A 20,803-nucleotide genomic window follows, 5' to 3' on the forward strand; every position below is an offset into this window, starting at 1 on the left:
CCTGGACATGTGATGACTTGAGCAGGGGAACCTTCCGTGCAATGCATGATTTGAAACCATGACAGTGTAGTGTTCTACCGACAGTGACCTTTGAAACTGTGGTCCCAGCTCTCTTCATGTAATTGACCAGCTCCTCCCTTGTAGTTCTGGGCTGGTTACTCACCTTTCTTATCATCAGTGATACCCCACGAGGTTAGATCTTGCATGGAGTCTGAGGGAGACGGACAGTCGTCTTTAGCCTTTTCCATTTTCTAACAATTGCTCCAACAGTTGATCTATTTTCACCAAGCTGCTTGGCAATTGCCTCGTAGCCCTTTCAAGCCTTGTGGAGGTCCACAATTTTGTCTCTGGTGTCTTTTGACAGCTCTTTGGTCTTGCCCATGGTAGTAGTTGGCGTCTGACTGACTGTGGGGTGGACAGGGGTCTTTAAAGAGCTCATACAGCTGCTACTAATTTAGATTGATGAGTGGAGTAGAGGGGGACTTATTAAAGGCACAGTAAGAGGTCTTTGAGAGCCAGAATTCTTGCTGTTTCTCAGGTGTTCAAATACTTACGTTCAGCAGTGCAAGCCAAATACAGTCTTTAAAAATCATACAATGTGATTTCCTGAATTATTATTATTTTTATTTATTTTTTCAATTCTGTCTGAGTGGGAATGTACAGTCGTGGCCAAAAGTTTTGAGAATGACACAAATATTCGTTTTCACAAAGTTTGCTGCTAAACTGCTTTTAGATCTTTGTTTCAGTTGTTTCTGTGATGTAGTGAAATATAATTACACGCACTTCATACGTTTCAAAGGCTTTTATCGACCATTACATGACATTTATGCAAAGAGTCAGTGTTTGCAGTGTTGGCCCTTCTTTTTCAGGACCTCTGCAATTCGACTGGGCATGCTCTCAATCAACTTCTGGGCCAATTCCTGACTGATAGCAACCCATTCTTTCATAATCACTTCTTGGAGTTTGTCAGAATTAGTGGGTTTTTGTTTGTCCACCCGCCTCTTGAGGATTGACCACAAGTTCTCAATGGGATTAAGATATGGGGAGTTTCCAGGCCATGGACCCAAAATGTCAACGTTTTGGTCCCCGAGCCACTTAGGGCTCTTTCACACTTGCGTTGTCCGGATCCGTCGTGTACTCCATTTGCTGGAATTACATGCCGGATCCGGAAAAACGCATGTGAACTGAAAGCATTTAAAGACGGATCAGTCTTCAAAATGCATTCAGTGTTACTATGGCAGCCAGGACGCTATTAAAGTCCTGGTTGCCATGGTAAAGTGTAGTGGGGAGCGGGGGAGCAGTATACTTACCGTCCGTGTGGCTCCCGGGGCGCTCCAGAATGACGTCAGAGCGCCCCATGCGCATGGATGACGTGTCCATGCAATCACATCATCCATGCGCGTGAGGCGCCCTGACGTCACTCTGGAGCGCCCCGGGAACTGCACGGACGGTAAGTATACTGCTCCCCCGCTCCCCACTACACTTTACCATGGCAAACAGGACTTTAGTGTCCTGGCAGCCATGGTAACCATTCAGAAAAAGCTAAACGTTGGATCCGGTAATGCGCCGAAACGACGTTTAGCTTAAGGCCGGATCCGGATTAATGCCTTTCAATGGGCATTAATTCCAGATCCGGCCTTGCGGCAAGTGTTCAGGATTTTTGGCCGGAGCAAAAAGCGCAGCATGCTGCGGTATTTTCTCCGGCCAAAAAACGTTCCGGTCCTGAACTGAAGACATCCTGATGCATCCTGAACGGATTTCTCTCTATTCAGAATGCATGGGAATGATCCTGATCAGGATTCTTCCGGCATAGAGCCCCGACGACAGAACTCTATGCCGGAACAGAAGAACGCAAGTGTGAAAGAGCCCTTAGTTATCACTTTTGCCTTATGGCACGGTGCTCCATCGTGCTGGAAAATGCATTGTTCTTCACCAAACTGTTATTGGATTGTTGGAAGAAGTTGCTGTTGGAGGGTGTTTTGGTACCATTCTTTATTCATGGCTGTGTTTTTGGGCAAAATTGTGAGTGAGCCCACTCCTTTGGATGAGAAGCAACCCCACACATGAATGGTCTCAGGGTGCTTTACTGTTGGCATGACACAGGACTGATGGTAGCGCTCACCTTTTCTTCTCCGGACAAGCCTTTTTCCTGATGCCCCAAACAATCGGAAAGAGGCTTCATCAGAGAATATGACTTTGCCCCAGTCCTCAGCAGTCCATTCACCATATTTTCTGCAGAAGATCAATCTGTCCCTGATGGGGTTTTTTTGGAGAGAAGTGGCTTCTTTGCTGCCCTTCTTGACACCAGGCCATCTTCCAAAAGTCTTCGCCTCACTGTGCGTGCAGATGCGCTCACACTTGCCTGCTGCCATTCCTGAGCAAGCTCCGCACTGGTGGCACTTCGATCCCGCAGCTGAATCCTCTTTAGGAGACGATCCTGACCCTTGCTGGACTTTCTTGGACGCCCTGAAGCCTTCTTAACAAGAATTGAACCTCTTTCCTTGAAGTTCTTGATGATCCTATAAATTGTTGATTGAGGTGCAATCTTAGTAGCCACAATATCCTTGCCTGTGAAGCCATTTTTATGCAACGCAATGATGGCTGCACGCGTTTCTTTGCAGGTCACCATGGTTAACAATGGAAGAACAATGATTTCAAGCATCACCCTCCTTTGAACAGGTCAAGTCTGCCATTTTAACCCAATAAGCCTGACATAATGATCTCCTGCCTTGTGCTCATCAACATTCTCACCTGAGTTAACAAGACGATTACTGAAATGATCTCAGCAGGTCCTTTAGGCTACTTTCACACTAGCGTTCGATCGGATCCGTTCTGAACGGATCCGATCATAATAATGCAGACGGAGGCTCCGTTCAGAACGGATCCGTCTGCATTATTTTAGCATATAAAAGCTAAGTGTGAAAATAGCCTCGTACGGATCCGTCCAGACTTTCAATGTAAAGTCAATGGGGGACGGATCCGCTTGAAGATTGAGCCATATTGTGGCATCTTCAAACGGATCCGTCCCCATTGACTTACATTGTAAGTCTGGACGGATCCGCACGGCCAGGCGGACACCCTGCAAGCAGCGTTCAGCTGTCCGCCTGTCCGTGCGGAGGAGAGCGGAGCGGAGGCTGAACGCCGCCAGACTGATGCAGTCTGAGCGGATCCGCTCCATTCAGACTGCATCAGGGCTGGACGGCTGCGTTCGGGTCCGCTCGTGAGCCCCTTCAAACGGAGCTCACGAGCGGACACCCGAACGCTAGTGTGAAAGCAGCCTTAATGACAGCACTGAAATGCAGTAGAAAGTTTTTTTGGGGATTAAGTAAATTTTCATGGCAAAGAAGGACTATGCAATTCATCTAATCACTCTTCATAACATTCTGGAGTATCTGCAAATTGCTATTATAAAAACTTTTCCAATTTCCAATATTTATGTAATTCTCAAAACTTTTGGCCACGACTGTACCTACAATGTGAATTTCAGACCCCTCCATGATTTCTAAGTGGGAGAACTTGCAAAAATGTAAGGTGTTCAAATACTTCTGTTCCTCACTGTAGGTACTGTGTCTCGGCTCCATTCACTTTCTGATCAGGAGTGGCTCAGTGCAAAAGAAGAATCTGTCATTTTGCTTCTTGTATGACTGGAATAAATCACATAATGCAGCAGGACAACAGTTGGTTTATCAAATGGGGAGATTTAGGTAAGGCTACTTTCACACTGGCGTTTCTGGGTCCGCTTGTGAAATCCGTTTCAGGGCTCTCACAAGCGGCCCAAAACGGATCAGTTTAGCCCCAATGCATTCTGAATAGATAAGGATCCGTTCAGACTGCATCAGTTTGCCTCCGCTCTGCTCTGGAGGTGGACGCTCTGCAGCGTTTTGGTGTCCGTCTGACAAAACTGAGCCAAACAGATCCGTCCTGGCACGCAATGTAAGTCAATAGGAACGGATCCGTTTTTACTGACACACTATGGTGCATTTGAAAACTGATCCGTCCCCCATTGACTTTCAATGTAAGTCAGGACGGATCCGTTTTGACTTCCCTTTTTTTTTTTTTTTTAATGAATAATGCAAACTGATCCGTTCTGAACGGATACAAACGTTTGCATTATCGGTGCGGATCAGTCTGTGCAAATACATAGTATTTGCACAGACGGATCCGCACTGAACGCAGGTGTGAAAGTAGCCTAAGAGGCTTAGTCAGTCTCTAAAAGTGCTGAAGATGGGATGGGTCCTTACAGGACATAACTTGCCGTCTTTCCATACAACCCGTAACTTTATGGCATGTAACCCCTGCAGTAGATACCTCTGAATGACGGTGATTTTCTTCCATCTTGTCTTCATTTTTTTGCAGGTTTAAGGACGACGGACATTAGCAAACGCTGTAGTGACATCACCCAATGGAAAAATCCCTTAGTGAATTAGAAGGCAGCGTCGCAGGGGAGTCCAACCGTGATCTGCTGCCTGAACCCACCTCCCGCCCCACTTGGGGCAGTAAAGTGCAGTATATCCTTGCCCAGGTTGGCTTCTCTGTCGGTCTTGGAAATGTCTGGCGGTTTCCTTACCTGTGTCACCAGAATGGAGGAGGTGAGGTTGTTCGTAAACTGCGCAGAAAGTTTTATGTTTAATCGTCCATACTTATACTTGAGTTAGATAAGTGTTGTTGTTGTTTTGGTTTTTTGGACTGATGCCTACCTTTCCTACAAACATGCTTGGCTCAGCTGAGTGTTCATGTTTATTTCACTGGGGAAGAAGTCTGATCTACTAAATAGTAGATGTGTGGCTATGGCTTATTTCTATGTGTACACTCCTATTATAGACTTACACTGTCTGATCTCCCCTCTAAAATATTTAATTTCCAGTGCCATGTGCTGCGCTCTTCGCCAGGATGAGTAAATATGAAGGAGTGTGCCACGTGTAGCATTCACTTCCAGGTTTATTACAGTTCACTTACACAATTCTAATTGCACTTTATGAATCTGAATCCAGGAAAGCCATCTTTTCAAGTTTATATTGGAAAAACTCCAGGAATAGGACATGCTGAGGTCTAAAGAAAAAATACATGTCCTAATATGTGGCCTTCAATGTCAGGGCTCATCCAGACAGCCGTACAGTATGAATGAGTCCGCATCCGTTCTGCAATTTTGCGGTAGCTCAAGGCCGGTATCCGTGTTTTGCGGATCCACAAAACACTACGGTCTTCTGAATGCGCCCTCATTGTGTGAATAGTTTGCATCCTGTGACATCTCTAAACTGACTATCACTGTGGCCATTTAAGCTACCCGGTAATCCACAGATACCCCCTGGTAGATGCATAGATGTACATAGTGGTCCTTAGTAGTTAGGATTTGTTTTAGTCCCTCATATGGGGACAGACACAACTGTATAGGACATTGTCTTGGATGACCAGGGTCATATAGTAGAAGCAATAAATGCAGCATGGCAGCTCACAATCCTGGCTGTTTTGTCTGCCATCACTTTTAGGGTGCATTCACACAACCGTTATGTATTTTGCGGTCCACAAATAATACAGATGACATCTGTGTTGTTTTTTTTTGTTTTTTTGTGGTTCTATTGTAACAATGCCTATTCTTATCTGCAAAACGGACAAGAATGGGACGTGTTCTATCTTTTTTGCGGAACAGAAATTCGGATGCGGGCATCACACGGTGTGCTGTTTACATTGAAATTTATGGGCCGCCTCCAATTCGCAAATAGCCAGAGAAGTAATTGGTGCCCTGAATTTGATGAGATTTGATGAGTCAAATTTGGTAAGGCATGGCTAAATTCACCAAGGTTGGCATCATACAGTACAAACACCGGTAATGGTATACAAAATATTGTTTAGGGGCAGGCACAGACAGAGTATTATGTTGAGGGTACGCCTGATGTAACACATAGCTATGTGACAGATAAATGTAACAGGATCCTGATCCGTCTTACAAATGCATTGAAATTCCGGATCCGTCTTTCTGATGTCATCCGGAAAAACGAGCCGGCATTTATTTTTTTCGGTCTGCACAAGGCATTGCGGACTTTTGAATTTATTTAATACATTCCTATGTAAATAAATGCCGGATCCGGCATTCAGGCAAGCGTTCAGCTTTTTGGCCGGAGATAAAACCGTAGCATGCTGCAGTATTATCTCCGTCCTGAACAGTCAAAAAGACTGAACTGAAGACATCCTGATGCATCCTGAACAGATTTCTCTCCATTCAGAATGCATGGGGATATGCCTGATCAGTTCTTTTCTGGTATAGAGCCCCTAGGACGGTACTCTATGCCGGAAAAGAAAACCGCTAGTGTGAAAGTACCCTAATGGCGCACGTGTTTAAAACTAGAAAAAGCTGAATAAAATTGTATAATAAAAAAACAACAACTTTTGATTAGAGAAGTAGGAGTGCATTACTGGAAATGCCCTTTAAACTCTGGGATTTTTATATTGATGTCATATCCTTTGCATAGGTCATCAATATCCGATCGGGTGGCGTCCGGCTCCTATTACCCCCTGCCGATCAGCTGTTCTGCAGCTAGAACTTCACTGTGTAGTGGACACAGCTGGCTACTGCAGCTCTGCTCTCATTGAAGTGAGTGCTGCAATAATCAGCGCCATCTATGGCACCAATCTGATATTGATGACTTAGGGCTCATGCACACAAACGTATTCTTTCTATGTCCGTTCTTTTTTTTGTGGACCAATGGTTCCGCAAAAAAAACTAGAAGTTACTCCATGTGCATTCCGTTTCCGTATGTCCATATTTCTGTTTCGCAAAAAAAATAGAACATGTCCTATTAGGCCTCTTGCAGTTTCCATTCAGTTTCTTTGTGTTCCGTTTGCGGTCCGTATGCGGAACCAATCACTTCAATGGTTCTGCAAAAACAATGGAAGGTACTCCGTATGCATTCCGTTTCCGTATTTCCGTTCTATTCAAAGATAGAACATGTCCTATTATTGTCCGCAAATCACATTCCGTGACTCCATTCAAGTCAATTGTTCCACAAAAAAACTGAACACATCCGTATGTCTTCTGTATCCGTTCCGTTTTTGCGGAACCATCCATTGAAAATGTTATGCCCAGTCCATTTTTTTTAATGTACTTACTGTTTAAACATTATTGTATGCTTCCGTTTCCGTTCCGCAAAAAACGGATTACAAACAGAAACCGACTGGAAAAACGGAGCAGCAAAAACGGAAGCAGAACGTAAACACTGCTATACCGAAACCATACGGTCGTGTGCAAGAGGTCTTATTGTCCGCATTACGGACAAGGATAGTACTGCTCTATGAAAGGGCAGCTGTTCCGTTCAGCAAAATACGGAATGCACACAGGTGTCATCCGTATTTTTTGCGGATACGTTTTTTGCGGACTGCAAAATACATATGGTCCTGTGCATGAGCCCTTATCCTGATAGGCCATCACTCAACAAATTGCATAGAACCCACCCTCCCCTTAAGTTATACAAATGGTCTTCCAGGCTCATTAGGGGGATCATTCCTGGCACAGTACTGCCACCTAGTGGTTAATTTAAATGAATGCAGTCTTAATTTCATGTGTACAAAATGTATTGCCTGATGTAATGTTGTCAGTAATTCTCTTTGTAGACTCAGATAAACTATATACAATCTGCAAAAAATACTATGAATTTGTGAGGCCCTGCAGCTCTGATCACCTCTTTCCTTGTACGGGGTAACCATTATGGGTCATTTTACTGGCCTATATCAGGGATGCCCAACCTGCAGCCCTTCAGCTGTTGAAAAACTACAACTCCCAACATGCTCTGATAGCTGTAGGCTGTCCAGGCACGCTTGGAGTTGTAGTTTTGCAACAGCTGGAGGGCCGCAGGTTGGGCATCCCCGGTCTATTTGATATGTTGCAGAATATAAGTGATGACGTTCCACATCATGCTTATTTGTTCTTTGTCCTGAAGGTGCCTTCTTGTTACTGTACTTTCTGCTACTTCTCATCATCGGGATCCCCCTCTTCTTCTTGGAACTGGCTGCGGGGCAGAGTATTCGTCAGGGAAGCATTGGGGTCTGGAAGCACATCAGCCCACGGTTAGCTGGGATTGGCTTTGCTAGTTGTATGGTAAGTCGGCCACAGAAATATCAGACACTAAAGCTGGACCATGAGATAATGATTATCGCTAATGATCCAAACTACTTTTGATCACTTATGATCAGTCAGAACACAGAGGGTTGCGGTTTTTTAGGTTGTTTGCTATTATCATATTTTTCCTTTACTGATTTCACAGAAAATTACTATATATGTAGAGCAGTGTAATACACTGTACATTTCATTTGTTTCTTTGGAAATAAATATATATATGAGAGAGAGAAATATTTCTCAATGGCCATATCTTTAAATCAAGATTTTGGCTCTCCTTTGCTCCCCGTCCTTTTACCTTGTGCTTCTGCTTTTTTTGTTAGTTAGTTAGCCAGTGGGAAAAGCGTTACTTTATTGACTGAATGACAAACAATATGGCTGCACTCCCTATTGTCACATGGCCCCTACAACAAAAGAACATATTAGGGTGCATTCACACATTGCTGCAGAAAACCACACTAAAAAGGGTTATTCCGGTTACAAAACGTTATTCCATATGCCCAGGATAGGGGCTAATTACCACTGAGACCCCCACTAATCATTTTTGCCAAAATAAAAATTATTATAAATTAAAGATTAAGGACACTTTGGGGGTATTCTTTTACTGAAATATGTGTATTTTGGACTTATTTTGAATTATTTTTGCATTTGGGTTTTACAGAAAATGTTCAACCATTTCATATCGCTTCTGCAGCTTCTGTGTATCACAGTACATGGCAGTTTCAGAAAGCCATTCAGAGAGCTCATCTGGTAGCTGAGTCACTCTCTCTCTTCTCCTGAGTGATCATCTAATCATAATTATGATCACATCAAAGTTGGACCAAATCTTAACCCTCCCACACAGTATTAATTTGCCCCAATACCGTAGTCATTAATATTGTCCTCGTTGTACCAATGATCTAAATCCTGAACCTCACCTCTGTTCCCACGACAAGCAGCTTGGTCCGTTTCCAGTCTCTGCTGTCTGTACCCCTTCCCCCTGACTTTGGCCGCAGTCGCGCCCCCTACAGCTGAGATAATTTTTACGTAATTGAAGAGCAGTAAGTAGATGCCTCTTTCTCTCCTTAGGTTTGTTCCTTTGTGGCTCTTTACTATAATGTCATTATTGGATGGAGTCTGTTCTACATGTTCAATTCTTTCCAGTACCCGCTGCCATGGGAAAACTGCCCCACCCTGGTCAACCAGACACAAAATGGTGAGTAGTGTAGAGAGGATGACGGTGTTCATTTCATCTCATGTATGTTTCTTGTGCCAGGAATCACACAGCTTTCTGTTAAGCTATTCCATAGAAGTAAATGGAAATGTTGATATTGTGTCAAATTCTTGTCAGGCTCCCTATGCACATTCTGTAGCTGTTGGCCAATTGAGCAGCTGTTCCTCCCAACCTCCTCCTGCACATGCACAATCCTTTCGGCCGAGTGTGCATGTGTTCTCACTGGGGAAAGGGAATAAGTCATTGCCAGACTCTCTGAAATTGGCAAGTTCATGCAGGGCATGAAACTGGCTGACCTGTTACGCGTGCGCTTCGCAGCTGTGTTGGTCCCGTGTTCATATGTGCCCGGATTGCTGAGAATGCAATGCAATTTAATATATGTAAATGTGCCTGTAGGAGCAATGGGGGCGTTGCTGTTACACCTAGAGGCTCAGCTCTCGCTGCAACTTTTGTGCCCTATCCAATTACACAGGCAGATCAGCAAGCCATTGTCTGGAGGGAAGCGTTCCCTCCCGGCAATCGCCTGCTTGCTAGCAGAGGAGAACGCTGTACATGCAACGATCTCTTCCGCAGCATGGGGAGGAGAGATCGCTATGCCATCTCTTGCCCCCCTACTGTCTAGTGGTTTGCCGGTGGCAGATCGCTATTAGACAGCACGTTCTGCTGCTGGCAAGCGCCGAATGGGCGGCAGTATTGCACTGCAAGATGATCACTAACGAGCGTTCATACAAATGCCCGTTAGCGGTTATCGGCCAGTGTAATATAGTTTTAAAGTTCTGTTCACACTGGTTCTGTTCCATCAGCTTTTTGTTTGCATTTGATGGACAGAAAACACCCAAAAACGTAATCCATTAAAGGTCGATGGGATCTGTTACATAATCCATTATATGAATCATAGATTCTGATTTCAGGATCTGCCGGATCCATGTGAGCCCAGTGCATGTGGCTGGACACCACAAAGCCGGTTGATCTACTGATAAATAGTGACAGGTTTGTGATCACCCCTTTCCCGGTCACTTTCACCTCCATTCTCAGAGTTGTGGGTAGTGGTGAATTCCCTTTACTCTCTGCACTTAAGGTATTAATCTTCTCCAGGGGTCAAGTCCTGGGAAAAAAAGTGTGGGAACTCACCCAAGATCCACTGCAACCCCCCCCCCCCCCCCCCTCCAAAAAATAAAAAAGCACAGAAAATCTAGCATGCTGTAATTTGTGCCGCTGCGGACTAAAAAAATAAATAAAAAAAATAACACTTTTAGAAAAGTTTGTCCTGGGATTCGATCTCATGACCTCTACACAGCAGAAGCAAGGCATATGCCCTCACAGCTATGAAAGCTGTCTAGCTTGTTACTTAAAAAAAAAAAAAATATAAGACTTCTACTGTAGGTAACTTTGCCCACTGTGTATGGATGTAGCAGAGCTGGGTGTGTTGGGGCAGCTGTCATGTGTATGGTTGTACACTAGGTATCAGTACACTAGGTATCAGTAGAAGTATCAGAAAAAAAAAAAAAAACACTTTTAGAAAAGTTTGTCCTGGGATTCGAACTCATGACCTCTACACATTACAGGCAAGGCATTTACCCTCACAGCCATAAAAGCTGTTGAGGTAGTTGCTTAAAAAAAAAAAAACTAAGACTTCCACTTATACCTAGTGTACTGATACCTAGTGTACAACCATACACGTGACAGCTGCCCCAACACACCCAGCTCTGCTACATCCTTACACAGTGGGCAGCTGTCATGTGTATGGTTGTACACTAGGTATCAGTAAACTAGGTATCAGTAGAAGTCTTATAAAAAAAAAAAAAACACTTTTAGAAAAGTTTGCCTTGGGATTCGAACTCATGACCTCTACACATCAGAGGCAAGGCATTTACCCTCACAGCCATAAAAGCTGTCTAGGTAGCTGCTTAAAAAAATAAATAAATAAGACTTCTACTTATACCTAGTGTACTGATACCTAGTGTACAACCATACACATGACAGCTGCCCCAACACACCCAGCTCTGCTACATCCATACACAGTGGGCAGCTGTCATGTGTATGGTTGTACACTAGGTATCAGTACACTAGGTATAAGTAGAAGTCTTATATTTTTTTTTTTAAGCAACTACCTAGACAGCTTTCATGGCTGTGAGGTTAAATGCCTTCCTCTGATGTGTAGAGGTCGTGAGTTCGAATCCCAGGACAAACTTTTCTAAAAGACATTCTAAATGATCCCGTAGTGAAGGAGATTATGTCATTAGGGGGCGGGGCGCCATGAGAGGAGTCGCAGGCAGCGGCACCGCACAGACAGCTTCCTCTCAACTGAAGCCGCCCCTCCTCCCTTAGCCTGCCCTGCACAGTGCGCTCCGTCTCCCCCTGTGAATCTGATTCAGCCGTGTTCTCCTGACTTGAGGCTGAAAGGGAACGGCGTTCCTGCCATGAAAAAAAGTGCAGGAACGCCGTTCCCATGCGTTCCCCCTCCACTCGACCCCTGATCTTCTCCATATGTTTGTATCCCTAGTTGAAGCGGAGTGTGCCAAGAGTTCACCCACTACATACTTCTGGTACAGAAAGGCCCTGAAGATCACTGACTCCATTGGGCCCTCTGAGTTGAACTGGCCAATGACCGGATGCCTGGTCCTCGCCTGGGTTCTGGTGTGTGGAGGGATGTTCAAAGGAATCAAGTCTTCTGGGAAAGTAAGATCATAAATTATTTGATTGTGATTTTCCCACAAATCTGCCCTGTCAACTGTCGGTGAATATGGTACATAATAGCAGGTCTATCATTTCTTCACAGTCACAGAAAAACCTCCATTAAAGTATAACCTTGATGGTAATCATTGTGTGAAAACCAAATCCAGATGAAGGCAGGACGGGATGTTATTAGGAATGAACTGTCAATAGGAGAGATCCCGGGGGTCCCTAAAACAGTGGCTGAGACCACCACACCGTTAGAGAAAAAGCATCTTATGTCAGGGAGGCATCATATGATAAATACTCCAATACAGAGCCATGCCCAATGACACAGATTATTATATTAATGGTCAACTTGCATTACGGAATAAGTTGTGCCAAATTGGAAGTCCCAACACATTTTCCTCACTAGTCTAGAAAATAATCTGTGGGTAGATATGACCTCCCCACCCCAAGCACCAACACCAACGTAAATGCACAAGACCATGGAGGCCACTTTAACTTGCCGGTGTACCACGCAGTAACAGGCCAGGTACACAACGTGTACATACTGCTAGGGGCCACCATGGATACAAAGCATCTGACCCCAAACAATAGAGTACGTTCTGTCAGAAGATTATGGCAGGAGCAGCTGCTATGGCACCAAGCATTGATAAAATGTATCCTTAAATGTGCCTGTGACAGTCTGGGCATCACTAATGTCCCCTATGGGTAGATATGTCTGTGCCTATGTATTTTGATGTCAAGGCTATATAGCCTATTCCTGCGTGTCCGGATACCAACTTAGGAAGCTACCCCCCCCCCCCCTCTCTCTTTGTATGACTCGTATACAACAGAGAGCACCGAGACTGGTGTGTAATAGTGAGGTGTCGGGATGATTTGAAAAAACAATTTCCATGCAGGGTACTGTACATTACTTATTTTCAGTGCAAAACCCATTTCTCCAGCATTGTTCCGGTACTCCCACCACTCCATGTCCCCAGTGGTGCCCTGATCACTCAGCGGACTACTACTGAACACAATGATTGGCAGCAGAGTTGACGTGCCGCATGCTACCGCTGTTGGTAAATGAACATTGGTGGGAGCACCTGGCACCACATAGACTGGGGAAAACAATTTTAATTTTTTATTTAAACTTTTATTTCAAGACATTGTAAGGGTTGTCTGAGACTTTTAATCATCTCAAACAGCACCTTTAATTATTCAGAACGTTACATGGCAGCAGTTCTTTAACCTGCGCATGAAGAGGATGGACATCCACCATAGACTTTTAGAGCCTATTGATGGCATGAATACCATCAATATGGGTCTGACGTCTGAAACCTCAAACAATAAACCTTTTTCTAACACTGCACCCCTCCAACAGAAGTGGCGCAGTGTCTGGGATATAGCTAAGAGACTGCTGCCCCTTTCATTCTAGCCATTGCTGGGGGTCCAGCAACCAGACCACCACTGATTAGGTACCAATGGCATATCCTAGTAAATAAGCTTTCCTCCTAACGATGAGGGCTTAAACTAGTAAGAAATACAAAAAAGGAGAAGGGTTGTCCCTTCAAGGGAGAATGGTGCATCCGCACCTCTCACCAGGATACTGCTGAGAAACGTATTATTTGAAAATTAAAGGGGCAGTAACGTTCTAAAATATTCAAATTTTAATGGTACGACTAAAAAACACATGTAAACCCCTTACAAACAAAAACAGACACAAACTTACGCGTGAGCCGCCGAATAGGCGGATTGCGGTAGATGAGGCCCCTCGGGCTGACCCTTATTGACGTAGAGTGAGCCCCAAGGGTCAAGGGGAATCACACTTGGTGGTGAGAATAAACAAAAATGTCCTGAGTTCCGGGATAGGGACACCAGGACAATGCCTAATATTGGTAAGAAGTCAAGGGTGGATCTTACCGGAACCAAGTTGATAGGCGCGTTTATTCAGCAAGCTCAAGAGGTCACCGGAAGTGATGGTCCTTTCTCAGCGCCTTAAGCGGTGTCCTTCGGAACTAGGTTGTCTTGGACAGGGTCATGTGTTTGTGGAGTACCGCAGGGAGTAGATCTATCCCTGTTGCACCCTACTTGGCCTAATATGACCCTGATACCCTAACACGGGATCCGTGCCCCGCAAGGGGTGGTCCCGTCCGGAACCTCGCCCTGGTCTAAGGTCCCTGTAAGACCCTGCCGGGGTGATGAGGAGGACACCTAGTAAAGTGAAAAAATGAGAAACGTGGGTACCAAGAGTTGGGTATGTTCACCTGTCCCTACGCGTTTCTTCGGTAGAACATACTGTAAAGTAATTATAATAAACCCCTCGAATCATCAGGGGACGGGGGTTTAGTGCAAGTGGTAGTTGTCCTTAGTAGCACGGTGGCAAGGTTATTGCTGGGCGTGATAGAAAGGGCAAACTAAGTTAAACCACTCGTGGTACATGGTGTATTAACACTAGGGTTAACCTCAACTGCATCTAGTATAAAGGATAATGATAGGCAGTTGAGGTGAAAAAAACGCAGACTAGCTCTAACCACTAATTGATGTGCGGTGAGGTAACTATATACCCAGAATGCGTATGGCATGGTTTTCCCTGCCCCTTAATGTCCACTGTGTTGTCCTTATTGTAGGATCTGTGATTATGACCCTCCACACACATCCTATATTAAAGTGGTCTGTAGCAGCCGGACAGCGTATCTCTGCCTAGCTCCACCCACTTATCCTTTGAGCGAATCGCTGCATCTGCCCACCACGTGCCTACCCGATGTGTCCGCCCACGGATCTCCATTGTAATCCGATTGGGTGCCTCCGCTGGTGGACACAGGCATTGAATGGGGCAGCCTCAGTGCTCAAACAGCCAATGACGCGCACTCACGTGACGCGCGACGCAACATGTGATGCCTCTTCATCACAATGCGACCGCGTCCCGTGCGCGCATGCGCGGACTAAATCTCCGCCCCCCTTCACTTTAAAACAGCATCAGCGCCTCACATAGCGCTGCCAGACGCCACAGACCCGGCCTCACATTAACTGTTTGATGCGGGCCCAGCCAGAAGGTTGCCATACGCACCCCAGGCTGCATGTAAGTAACGGCACTCTCAGTTATTTGTATATCTAGATGCATATTAGTGTACTGCCTGCCGGCCCTTACCTGTGTTAGGGGATCGGCAAGTTTCTCCATCATTAGAGACGTGTCTAGCGGGCGTTCCCTTGTTTGTTTCTGTGTTACAGGTACACCTGGACCCTTTTCTTGCCATACGCATTCTGGGTATATAGTTACCTCACCGCACATCAATTAGTGGTTAGAGCTAGTCTGCGTTTTTTTCACCTCAACTGCCTATCATTATCCTTTATACTAGATGCAGTTGAGGTTAACCCTAGTGTTAATACACCATGTACCACGAGTGGTTTAACTTAGTTTGCCCTTTCTATCACGCCCAGCAATAACCTTGCCACCGTGCTACTAAGGACAACTACCACTTGCACTAAACCCCCGTCCCCTGATGATTCGAGGGGTTTATTATAATTACTTTACAGTATGTTCTACCGAAGAAACGCGTAGGGACAGGTGAACATACCCAACTCTTGGTACCCACGTTTCTCATTTTTTCACTTTACTAGGTGTCCTCCTCATCACCCCGGCAGGGTCTTACAGGGACCTTAGACCAGGGCGAGGTTCCGGACGGGACCACCCCTTGCGGGGCACGGATCCCGTGTTAGGGTATCAGGGTCATATTAGGCCAAGTAGGGTGCAACAGGGATAGATCTACTCCCTGCGGTACTCCACAAACACATGACCCTGTCCAAGACAACCTAGTTCCGAAGGACACCGCTTAAGGCGCTGAGAAAGGACCATCACTTCCGGTGACCTCTTGAGCTTGCTGAATAAACGCGCCTATCAACTTGGTTCCGGTAAGATCCACCCTTGACTTCTTACCAATATTAGGCATTGTCCTGGTGTCCCTATCCCGGAACTCAGGACATTTTTGTTTATTCTCACCACCAAGTGTGATTCCCCTTGACCCTTGGGGCTCACTCTACGTCAATAAGGGTCAGCCCTTAAACTAGTAAGCAAATCAGCATTTCAGAGAGAGGCTGTGATTTATTGCATGTGGACCCAAATGCAATTTAAAAGGGCAAAATTCAGCATACCTTATTTCAGGAGGTGCTACACCTCACCTACTATACTCTGAATACAGGTAGCCTTTGCAGGCCACAGGTACAGCCAGCAGCTTCTAGATCTTATTCAGCTCTTGGCTTGGCGAGCTTAGTACACATATGAATGTAGATTATTTGCACTGATGAGTACTGCATTGCATATTTCAACTTGCCCTAATTGCGGCCTATTTCTATTTTCAGGTGATGTACTTTAGCTCCATTTTTCCCTATGTTGTCCTGTTCTGTTTTCTCATCCGTGGACTTCTACTGGACGGTGCTCTAGATGGGATCAAAATTATGTTTACACCAAAGGTACAATTCTGAGTATTAAAGGGGTTGTCTGGTGGATCCTCTACTAGGGAATTGTAAGAAGGATCCTCTGTTCAACATCCTCATCTCATGGTTAGGCTACATTCACACGACCGTAGTGTTTTGCGGTCTGCAAATTGCGGATCCGCAAAACACTGATACCGTCTCGTGTGCCTTCCACAATTTGCAGACCGCACACTATGATAGAAAAAGTCTATTCTTGTCCGAAATTGCGGACAAGAATAGGTCATGAACAGAACTATCGATGCAGACAGCACACATTGTGCTGCCCGCATATTTTGCGCCCCCCCCCCCCCCCCCCCCTCCTGGAAATAAATGGGTCCACACCTGTTCTGCAAAATTGCGGAACGGATGCAGATTCATTCATACGGTCATGTGAATGAGCCCTTAGAGTTAGGAGGGGTTACAAAGAGCATCCACAGCTTTGGAGGACCTGTCTTGCATTACACAGATAGCCCATTGATTTGAGTGGCCACTGTGATATGCTTAAAAGGGTTATTTCATGAATAATATAAAAAATGAAAATCAGACGTAACATAGAACATGGCAATCTTTTTCTAACAGTTAGAACCAGCCCTGTACCTCACATGGATCCAGAGATCTCCTCATTCATTGCTCCAATTTCTCTGCTAGATTTATTTCAAGCAGACCGCTCAGGGCGTGTCCTTTCGTGGGGGCACGTCCTTTCTGTTGCAGCTCTCTGCCTGTAAGTGTTACAGTTTCTAACATTAGATATTGCTGGTAGCAGTTAAAATGGAACTGAGCATGTGCGTTCACTTCAGCAAGGCAGACAGAGCGATAGGTGATGCTCAACAAATATATATATTATTGAATAATTAAGTAGCTACATTTATTTCTTATCAAGCCATTTACCATTGTAAAAAAAAGACAGAAAAAAATAGACCTATATATGTATTCGGAAAAATAAATAAATAAAAAAACATGCCAGAACAGCCATTTTGGTCACCTTGCCTCTCATAAATCATATTATAAAGCGATCAAAAAGTTGGTAACCCCAAATGGTACCAATTGAAAACGCGACTTCATCCTGCAAAAAAACGAGCCGTCAAGACCATCACGGCAAAAATTTTAAAAAAATGGCTCTCAGAAAATGGAGACACTAAAACATTATTTTTTGTGTAAAAGTGGCAAAACTTAAAAAAAATTATAATATTTAATTAAAGGTTCATCCACTTCAGCGCTATTTTCTGTTGTTCTGCTCAATTACAGGAGCAGAAGAACGGAAAATATCAGAAGTGCCGGATTCGGCACATTACTGACATGAACTGAAACCAACAGAGGCTCCAATGCACATATGAACCCTAAAACTGGTATCTCTGTAACATAAAGTTAATGGGTGAGGTTTATCATTCCCTGTACGTCTGAAAAGTGGTGTTAAAAAGTTGCAGGTGCGACTTTTTAACTGTGACTTTTAAAATAATGGTCGCATCTCCCCTTTTTCTAAAAAGCAACATGGGAAGGGGACATGGCCAGTAGTCACAACACATTTATGTTAATTTACACCACTTTTCTGGCATAAGTGAAGCCAGACAGCTCTGAGCTGTTGTAGATATCTGGTTGGTCTCGTGGACTGCAGGAAGATGCGTCTAATTTATAAAGAGGCCTGCACCTTGTCATAAATTAGGCGCATCCTCCGACATTTACAAAATGCCCAAAAAAAAGTAGACATATGGTAATTGTTAATAACCATTCTACAAGGTATCATTTTCTGTCTTAAAAGCCGAGAAGTTCAAACTCAGAAAATGTATCAAAAAATTTCAGTTTTTCAAAAAAATTGTATGTATGTATGTGTGTGTGTGTGTGTGTGTGTGTATGTGTATATATATATATATATATATATATATATATATATATTTATTATTATTATTATTATTATTTATTTTTTTAAATTGAAAGTATATCGACCCAAATTTACCACCAACACGAAGTATGATGTGTCACGAAAAAAATATTTGGTTGTCAGACAGGTGATAAAATGGCTGTGTCTGGAGGGGGTTAATTACATGCAGTTACAAAAGTATTCATATGAAAAATGTAGAATATTTTTCCTGGGACAACCCCTTTAATGTTCACTGTGGAAATTGAATACTTACTGCTAGGTGTCCCACAGATAGTAGCTGGTCGCTGGGGTCCCAGCACCTTTAGAAGCGTCACCAGTAATATCAGACTCCTTGCCGACTCAGGATAATTCACACGTCCGTAGTGTATTGTGAATCCGCAATACGGCCGGCACAAGATATGTTCTATTTTTTTCCGGAGCCATGGACCGGAAGATTGGGGGCGCCCTCCGGAAATGCGGATGCGGACAGCACACAGTGTGCTGTCCGCATCCATTCCTGCCCCATAGAAAATGAATGGGTCTGCACCCGTTCCGCAATTTGCAGAATGGATGCGGACCCATTCTACGGGCGTGTGAATGGACCCTAAATGAACTAAAATGTGTATTGTATTGTTTTTTTCTTTTTAGCTGGAAATCTGGGGAGACATACAGGTTTGGCGACAGGCAGCTACCCAGGTCTTCTTTGCCTTGGGTCTTGGATTTGGAAGTGTGATTGCCTACTCCAGCTACAATGATCGCCACAATAACTGCCACTTTGATGCCATTTTGGTGTCATTTATCAACTTCATAACCTCTATACTCGCCACACTGGTCGTTTTTGCTGTCCTGGGATTTCGCGCAAATGACATTGCAAATCAGTGTTTTTTGGAGTAAGTTGTCTTTTTCTGATTCTGTTGCCACAATAATTAGGTGCATTATGATCTTTCTAATTTTCCACAGTAATGGATTTATGGTTCAATCATTTTTTATTAGGCAGAAAAAAATTAATAGAATAGTCAGCGTGTTCACATTAATCCAAATATAGGTGAAATTATTATAATCCAAAAGAACAAGCATATTGCATGAGAAATACACAGTTATTCGATTTACCAACTGTATGAAATCGGGGGTACAAATACACAGACAGAGGGGAGGGGGCACAGACTAGGGGGCGGGTGGGGAGGAGACGGGTGCAGGTAACACGTATATTGCATGAGTAATGTAATGCTGTTCAATTTACCCGCTGTAGGGAATCAGGGCTAGCAGGCACACAAGATCAGGGGGGGAAAGGCCATAGAATAGCCGGTAAGGAAGCTGAGAGTGTTCTTTACTACCTAGTGTCCCAGGAGCCATATCAGGAACAGTGAGTCTCAATAGTACCAGTAGCCAACCAGATTGCGAAACGGGATGAGGTACGAAATTGGAACCATGGGTCACAAGAGCGAGAAAAAAAATCTTTACTCTGTTATGGGCCTCTGAACCAAGTTCCTACAAACGAACTAGGGTGTCTAGGGCTGAGGTCCAGGATATTCTCTGCAAGCTGTCCGTGGACCGCCATCTGCGGGGGATAATTTGCTTTTATCTGTTGGGGAGCCCCGGATATATGGACAGTAAGGCGATTAATGGTGAGGGTGTGATGTTTGGGTGATGTAAAGCATTGTATAGGGCAAAAACATCTGACCATAAAGTAGAGACTCCTGGGCACTCCCACCATATATGGAGCATGGTGCCCACCGCTGCATTACAGCGCCAGCATGTGTCGGGGACCGAAGGGTAGAGTCGGTGGACCTTCACTGGAGTTCTATACCATCGCATGAGTATCTTATAGTTGAGTTCCTGCCATCGACAAGAAACGATGGACTTGTGCGTGTACAGGAGTACTCTTTTCACAGTAATTGATTTAAAGGCTATGAACACCTTCGGGGGGAATTTTTTTTTTAATGGTTGCATTCTGCTCATTTTGGGCTAAAAATATTTTTTTCTGTTGGTCTTTATTAAGTTTTGTGCTACAGGGTTAAGTTTCACCTCATCTGCAGGTTACCTTACTTTCACAATGATAAGAATATGGCTTACAGGAAATGTGTCGCCACAAATTTTATCTGCTAGTTAAAACCAGATAGTAGCACATCTCCTTTTTTCTACTTTGATTTAAATTTTTCTGATTTCCTGAACATGATTTTTGCCTGAGCTGTTCTTAACAGCATTTAGACACAATGTTCAGGAGGGGACCTTGTTGACTTCTATGGGAGAGTTTTCTAGGCATGTTCTGTGACCTGTGCGAGGTCATTGTACAAGGAAAGAATAGATGAGAGCTGTCAATCACCTTTTGGGAATGGGTGGATCTTGTGTTATCTATACAGACAGGATTAGAATTAGTTAACGTGCAGGAAAGTGATCTGTACAAACCAAGAAGACATATTGGGAGGATTTTATCTTTTTTGTTTATATGTAATACATGGAAAATTAAAAACATCATCAAAAATTCTTTATACATAAG

The 20,803-nt window shown here is 44.2% G+C and overlaps 1 protein-coding gene across 3 annotated transcripts in view; it reads left to right on the plus strand.

Annotated features, from left to right (window-relative positions):
* LOC122928623 (sodium-dependent neutral amino acid transporter B(0)AT2-like) overlaps nucleotides 1-20,803 on the plus strand; it is a 123,768-nt gene that overhangs the window by 95,011 nt on the left and 7,954 nt on the right. For 2 of the 3 annotated variants that reach the window (XM_044281638.1, XM_044281637.1), the window contains exons 2-7: nucleotides 4,357-4,589; nucleotides 7,932-8,089; nucleotides 9,176-9,302; nucleotides 11,824-11,999; nucleotides 16,338-16,448; nucleotides 18,955-19,196. In XM_044281638.1, the coding sequence (XP_044137573.1) occupies nucleotides 4,403-4,589; nucleotides 7,932-8,089; nucleotides 9,176-9,302; nucleotides 11,824-11,999; nucleotides 16,338-16,448; nucleotides 18,955-19,196 (1,001 nt within the window). In that variant the 5' untranslated portion in view covers nucleotides 4,357-4,402. Of the gene's footprint in view, nucleotides 1-2,621; nucleotides 2,680-4,356; nucleotides 4,590-7,931; nucleotides 8,090-9,175; nucleotides 9,303-11,823; nucleotides 12,000-16,337; nucleotides 16,449-18,954; nucleotides 19,197-20,803 lie in introns of all 3 variants that reach the window. The other variant, XM_044281636.1, reaches the window with a different exon arrangement.

This window comes from Bufo gargarizans, chromosome 2 (genome assembly GCF_014858855.1).
Source record: "Bufo gargarizans isolate SCDJY-AF-19 chromosome 2, ASM1485885v1, whole genome shotgun sequence".
Classification (NCBI taxonomy): domain Eukaryota; kingdom Metazoa; phylum Chordata; class Amphibia; order Anura; family Bufonidae; genus Bufo; species Bufo gargarizans.